The sequence below is a fragment of the Lactuca saligna genome, chromosome 8 (genome assembly GCF_052625555.1).
Source record: "Lactuca saligna cultivar CGN05327 chromosome 8, ASM5262555v1, whole genome shotgun sequence".
NCBI classification, from domain to species: Eukaryota; Viridiplantae; Streptophyta; class Magnoliopsida; order Asterales; family Asteraceae; genus Lactuca; species Lactuca saligna.
Window position 1 is genome coordinate 113,780,001 of NC_136424.1, and position 7,489 is coordinate 113,787,489.

Below are 7,489 nucleotides of genomic sequence, written 5' to 3' on the forward strand. Positions count from 1 at the left end.
GATTAAATTGTGGAGTTAGTTGAGGTTAATGAAGGTGGTAGGATCGAAATGGTGTGGTCAAATGGATCTAAATCATTAAAGATAAATGGAACAAACAATATTGAACTCATTTATGTTGACGTGGGTGAGATAAAGTAATGATAAGGGATAGATGATGAATGATAGACAAAGCGATATGTTCGATTGAGGTGGGGTAGCTGGTTGTGGTAGTAGGGGTGGAGGTGGGGTGTATGGGGTATGTGTGGTACTTAGCGTTTAAATGTGGGTGTTGGGTGTAGGTGTTTGTTGGCGTGCTTAGGTGGGTATGAGAAGATTGTGTATGGGTAGTTGGGTGTGGTTACATATACATGTACAGGTGGGTTTGGGTAGGATGGGTGGATAGGGGTTTAAGAAATGGTAGGATGTACGTAGGGGTTTATATGTAGGTATTGGTGGCTTATAGCTTAGGGATTTTGACGTATGGATTAGGGATTAGGTCTTATGCTTAAGGTTTAGGACTTATGTATTATGGATTAAGGCATATAACTTATGGCTTAGGACTTATTGCTTATGCAACTAGACATAAGTTATAAGAGTTAAGCCTAAATTCATAATCTCGAATCCCTAATCCACAAGTGACTAGACATAATTTATAAGAGTTAAGCCTAAAGTCGTAAGCCTTTAGCCTTAATCCATAAGCCATAGGTTATGTGGCTGAAGCCATAAGACTTAAACCCTAAGCCTTAAGTTATAAGCCTTAAGTTTAAGGCTCATGGTTAATGCCTCATTGCTTATGTCTTAAGGCTTATAGGTTAGGGCTCATAACATAAGGCATATGGATTAGGGCTTGGGGTTTATGGCTTAAGGTTTATGTCTTAGACTTAGGTTTTATGGCTTATGGGTTATAGTATAGATACTAGGGCTTAAGGATTAAGGCATTGAACTTATCATTTAAAGCTTGGGGCTTACGACTTATAGTTTGGGGCTTCAGGCTTAGAGCTTATTGTTAACGACTTAAAGCTTCAGTCTTACATCATCACCACTATCACCATTACCCATCAGCACCACCTTCACCCGCTACTAGCACCACCCCACCCACCACCATCACCATCACCCGCCACCACCACCACCATCATCACACACCACCACCCATTACCACAACCACCCATCACCACCAACACTCACCACAATCACCATCCACTTATCTCCATCACCCACTCGCACCACCCGCCATAACCACCCACACCCCACCCCCACCAACTACCACACCTACCACCATCACCACCACCCACCATCCTACCTACATCTATCACCATCACCCACCCATCACCACCAACTACCTCCACCACCTAACCACACATCACCATCACCATCACCCATCAAATATCACCATTATCACTACCCACTCATCTCCACCGCCTACTTGCACCACCAGCCACAACCACCCCCACCTCCACCAACCACCCACCACCACCACCCACCCACCTACCACCCTACCCATCCATTCATGGTCAACTGTCACAACCACCCCCACCCATATCAACCACCACTCGTATTTCCAATTGTAAGTTTATATATTTTTAGTTTATTTAATTATTTTTACATTTTAAATGTTCTAGTAGTTTCAGATATATGTAAAATTTCACCACCAACCCATCGAATTTGTTGAGCTCGAGTTTTTGAAGTTATGAGTTAGAAAAAAAAATTAATTAGCTGAAGCAGGCTGGTTGAATTAGGTTTCCTATTGAACCGTACGATTTATGTTGGTTCGGAAACAAATGGATTTTAAGCTTGAAAAAACCCAATGGTGTGGCGCCATTGGTTGAACAGTCGGTCCGATCCGATTATCAAACCAATAATCAAAACCCTATCAATAAAAACCTAGATTATTTTTTTTACTTTTTTTTAATCTAGATATGTAAACAAATAAGAGATGTACACAAAAATAATTTGAGTCTTGAAGTTTTCATTACATTAGATGCCAAGTCTATCCCTGGTTTTCTCTAGAAAATATTTTTTGTGTCCTCTACTACTCTAAAAACCTAACCGTCGTTTCCCCTCACCATCGTTGTTTCCCTAGTTTTCTCTAGAATTTTTTTGTCCTTTATTACGCCACCAGGTTCCCTCACTATCGCTGTCATCACCACCATAACCATATAATTTATATCAGTTTATTTCCTTTCATGAAAAGGGTAGCTTGGACGCGACAGAACTCAAAAATTAGGACTCGACTACTGATTGTCTATGCGCCTAGATAAACGAAACATCGTCGACGCTTAGAAACATGCCCATATTTCGATAAGTAAGAAACGATTTATCTCTACGTGTTTATCAATCGATTTTTGATTTCTTAATACTCTAATTTCATTAATTTTATGTTTTGAATCCTCTAATTCCCGACTTATGGTTTGATGGTTAAGATCTTTTTTTTCCTCTTTGAGTGATGTAATATGATTCGTGGTTGTCTATTGGACAAGGGACGCCAAATTCGTGAATGATACGATCCGATTCTGAAAGTCGTATGTGTTATCTGAGACGTGTTATCTGATTTTTGATTCATCACCTCTCATGGTGGTACTCTGACTTGACTGGAGTTGGAAGATTTGTGTGAGTAGAAGTTCGACTGTCATCCCTGAGGTACTTTTCTTTTTGAAACCGTAAACATGACGTATTTTCTTGGTTAGTTTTTTTATGTATTTCTGAAGTTTGCTATATAATATTACTAGTGTATGGTGTTCTTGTAGAAATATCTATATGGATTTTAGTTCAACATTTAGGTTATTACTTCTATTTGAGATAAATATTTCTTTTTTAACATTAAGCTATGTTTCGTTTGAGATTGGGACGATTTGATTTTCGTTTGTCTTTGACAAAGTGGATATCACATTTGACTTGGATCATTCAATTTCAACTAAAGCTCAATTTTGAGCTTTACAATTGCATCAGAATCTTCAAGAGTTATTATGCTTCAATGTTTATTTGAGCTTTTCAATTGCATCAGAAATTCAAAATATTTTTTAGAAGTTTATCTTATGAATATAAAATATGTTCACAATTTAATAATCTCATATTTCTATTACATTTTATGTTTTAGAAGGTTATCTTATGTAATGTATTTATCATATTTTAATTTATTTATGATATTTTTGTTTTTTTATCAACAAATGGGTTGTATTTGGTGCAGGGGTTGGAAGAACACACGAAGGTTGCAAAGGTAATTTTCATCATATGTATGTGATGCTATTTGCATTTATATATATTTATTTTGACTTGGAACTCATTTTGCATATACAAATTTATTTTCCAAATGGAAGATGACACTTAACTTCTCCACGAAATTAGGTATTTAGGATCGCTTGGTACATACAATTGTGGAAGGAAACAAGCTCTTTTGAGACTATTCATCCTCTAACCCCCTTAACAGTATGGAATTTTGTTATATTCATTAACATACATTTCTTTATTAAATATCCAGATATCTCTATCAGAAGCTAATTGTCTTCTAAACAGAAATTTTTTTATTGTTATAACTGTTGGAATAGTGTCTAAGGCTGCAACTATATTAGGCAAGTATTTGACCCGATTGTGCATGGTCCTTTTGGGTTGCCTTCACCATAGCAACTTGACGGGATGGTTTATTACGAGAGAATAGATATTATTAATATATTATGAGAATAATATAAGGAATAATAATATTATTATTTGATTAATATAAGTCATAGATTAATTAGTATTAATTTGGTGACTTAAAGAGATTAATTAAATAAGAGGGTATAAACCATCAATTGTTTGATAGTTACACTTTGGGCTGTAAATCCTTATAGGATAGAGGGTGGACGATTTCTAGGGCTAAGGATAGCCATAAAATCGTCTAAGGCTTATCTTTGGTAAAGATTAGGATTGCTTAGAGTCTAAGTTATCCAATCAGGATTTAAGGGTGAAACCCTAGGAGCCTTACAAGTATAAATAGACCCCTTGGGATAGGGAAATCGGCACCTCCTCTACAGCAAGGAAACCCCGGCCGATTTCCTCCTCTCTCCTCTCTCTCAAATCATTCTCTTTGCTAGTTGGTGTTTGTAAGCCATTAGAGGAGTGATAATTGTGACTCTAAAGCTCCAAGAACAAGAAGATCAAACAAGTGTTTCAAGGTAAGCTTATAACTTTGGTTTTGTGTTGTTCTTATACCTAATTAGCCATTAGAAGTCTTGGATTCAATGCATGTTTAATTAGAGAAACCTAGATCCAAGCATTAGGGTTTGTATGTGTACATATGAATGTTCATATGATCAAAACCCATCAGTGGTATCAGAGCCTAGATTGGTTTCTATTAAATTGTTGCTTGATTGTTTGAATCTTACCTGCAAAATTTGAATTTTGTGTTTCTGAGTCATGGACTCGGCGAGTCCCATAGTGGACTCGGCGAGTTGGCCTGACTCAGCGAGTCCAAATTGGGTACTCGATGAGTCCGAGCGTCAGGAAGAGCCAATATCGGGATTTTTTCATATTTATCTTATGGAAACTTACCTTTATCATATTAGATCAACCCAAATCCGATTTTATGATATATATGACTATGTTTTTGATCTAATTGAAGATATTTATCAATTAATAAAATATTTAATTTCCTTATATGATAATTATTAATTATTTTGATTAAATTGGTAAATTGTTTTTCAAGAAATCATAAATAAATCAAATAGGGATAATTATGTGATTAATTGTTAATTTGAATTATTTGTTATTTGATCCTTTATGTTTTAAATGTTTAAAAACTTGCCCTCAAGTTTTGAAATTTATGTTTATTTTGTGATTAAAAGTTTAATTTAGACAATTTAAATTTCAAACCCTAGAATTTTACAAGTTTAAAATCCAACCCCATACTAATATAATATTACAAGATTAATATCTATATATGTATAGCTAGTCTTACCGTTAGTATGCCTCATCCACGAAGCCGGTCTATAAGGTGGGTATAAGGTTGCGGCCTATAAAATGGCGCTTAAAGGGTGTACACTCACACCCACCGCCTTCTTGATCGGTGGAGGGTCGTTTGCCGAACGGATAGGATAGGGCAACCTCATCCTCTCATTAAAAGTATAATATGAAATACAAAGTAACTACATGTTTTCTTAAAATTTCCCAATCTTAGTTACTTTAGGAAAAGTGAATTGATGCAATCCCATGAAATTACACTTTGCACCTTGCTAACAAGTTAGTGGGGCGTGTGTGGTTTACCGGCACACTAATTGGTTCTAAGCGAAGGTGGCAAAGGGTGATTCATTGTTTATCAAAGTTCGATGGAATGTGTGTGGTTTACCGGCACATCGAATAGGTGATCGCTACAATGAAGGCACCATGTGAATTTGCATGGTAATTCACACCCGCTTTGTGATCCTCGGTATCCCACTCACAAACAAGAGGGGCATATCGATATTTAAACATGCCATTGAAAAGTTTCAACGAATCTCATCCAAACCTAGGAATTCTCAATACATTTAGGACTTCAAGTTATGTTTTTCATGGTGGAGAATTAGTGAATCGTCATTCACTTACCTTCAAATTGTTTGCATATTAGATTACGGCATCCCTTTTCTAATGTGTAAATATTGTTGTTGGATCCTAGCCCTAATTTTTCTTATTGGGTGATAATTAGGGATTCATATTCTAATCTATCTTTGTCCTTTCTATTTGTAAATGCCAAACGCTAACAACGCTGCTGCGAGTTCATTCACTTTGATGAGCCTTTGTCAAAAGGTCACCTTCGATGGAACGAACTTTAGCGAATGGATAAGATACATTCGCACGATTGCTCGCTATGAGGATAAGGAGTATGTCCTCGATGAGAAGCTCGAGAAAATCAACTCTGAAATCGCTACTCCGGCCGATTACTCAAACTCCCGGAGTTGACTATAAAGAGACCTTCTCGCCAGTTGCGAAGATAAAGTCTATTAGAGTGATGCTAGCTATTGCCGCATTTCATGATTATGAGATTTGGCAAATGGATGTCAAGACCGCTTTCCTTAACTGGAAGTTGGCTGAGGATGTTTACATGGCTCAGCCAGAGGGGTTTGTGGGTCCAAAGCATCCGAATAGAGTGTGTAAGCTTGAGAAGTCCATTTATGGACTTAAGCAAGCGTCTCGCAGATGGAATCTTTGCTTCGATGAGAAAGTCAAAGAGTTTGGATTTGTACGAAGCGAAGATGAATCATGTGTATATGTCAAAGCCAGTGGGAGTGTAGTAAGCTTCCTCGTTCTATATGTCGATGACATATTACTCATAGGAAATGACGTCCCGACTCTGCAGGAGGTTAAGTCCTGGCTCGGGAAGTGCTTCGCTATGAAGGACCTCGGAGAGGCTTCCTATATTTTGGGAATAAGGATAGTAAGAGAAAGAAGTAAGAGACTAATAGGAATTAGTCAGAGCACTTACTTAGAGAAGGTACTAAAACGTTTTAGTATGGAAAACTCGAAGAAGGGAGAATTACCGATACAAAGTAATGCCAAGTTGAGTAAGACTCAAAGTCCGAGTACCAAAGCTGAGATAGCTGAAATGAGCCGAGTTCCATACGCTTCCGTAGTTGGCTCAATCATGTACGCTATGAGAGCTACGATTGCAAATTGGATTGTACTTGTGCATATAGTTACTAGACTTATCCAAGTGGGAAACTGTTGGAATAGTGTCTAAGGCTGCAACTATATTAGGCAAGTATTTGACCCGATTGTGCATGGTCCTTTTGGGTTGCCTTCACCATAGCAACTTGACAGGATGATTTATTATGAGAGAATAGATATTATTAATATATTATGAGAATAATATAAGGAATAATAATATTGTTATTTGATTAATATAAGTCATAGATTAGTTAACATTAATTTCGTGACTTAAAGAGATTAATTAAATAAGAGGGTATAAAATATCAATTGTTTGATAGTTACACTTTGGGCTGTAAATCCTTATAGGATAGAGGGTAAGTTATCCAATCAGGGTTTAAGGGTGAAACCCTAGGAGCCTTACAAGTATAAATAGACCCCTTGGGATAGGGAAATTGGCACCTCCTCTACAGCAAGGAAACCCTGGCCGATTTCCTCCTCTCTCCTCTCTCTCAAATCATTCTTTTTGCTAGTTGGTGTTTGTAAGCCATTAGAGGAGTGATAATTGTGACTCTAAAGCTCCAAGAACAAGAAGATCAAACAAGTGTTTCAAGGTAAGCTTATAACTTTGGTTTTGTGTTGTTCTTATACCTAATTAGCCATTAGAAGTCTTGGATTCAATGCATGTTTAATTAGAGAAACCTAGATCCAAGCAGTAGGGTTTGTATGTGCACATAGGAATGTTCATATGATCAAAACCCATCAATAACCGCCTTATTATCTAAAAATATATTAGTTTTTCTTAAAAATGAAAGTTTAATGTTACGGTGTGATCCTGTTAGTTTTATTTCAGGTTGCAGAAAATGACATGCCAATTTGTGATTTGGAAAATTACAAAAAGCCCTTCTATGTCCAGGTC

The 7,489-nt window shown here is 36.9% G+C and overlaps 1 protein-coding gene across 1 annotated transcript in view; it reads right to left on the reverse strand.

Annotated features, from left to right (window-relative positions):
* LOC145010025 (replication factor A protein 1-like) overlaps positions 1-1,090 on the reverse strand; it is a 9,382-nt gene extending 8,292 nt beyond the window's left edge. Inside the window, exon 1 of the mRNA XM_078968622.1 lies at positions 1,035-1,090. Within this exon, the coding sequence (XP_078824748.1) occupies positions 1,035-1,090 (56 nt within the window). The remainder of the gene's footprint in view (positions 1-1,034) is intronic.
* Positions 1,091-7,489: the final 6,399 nt, after the last annotated feature.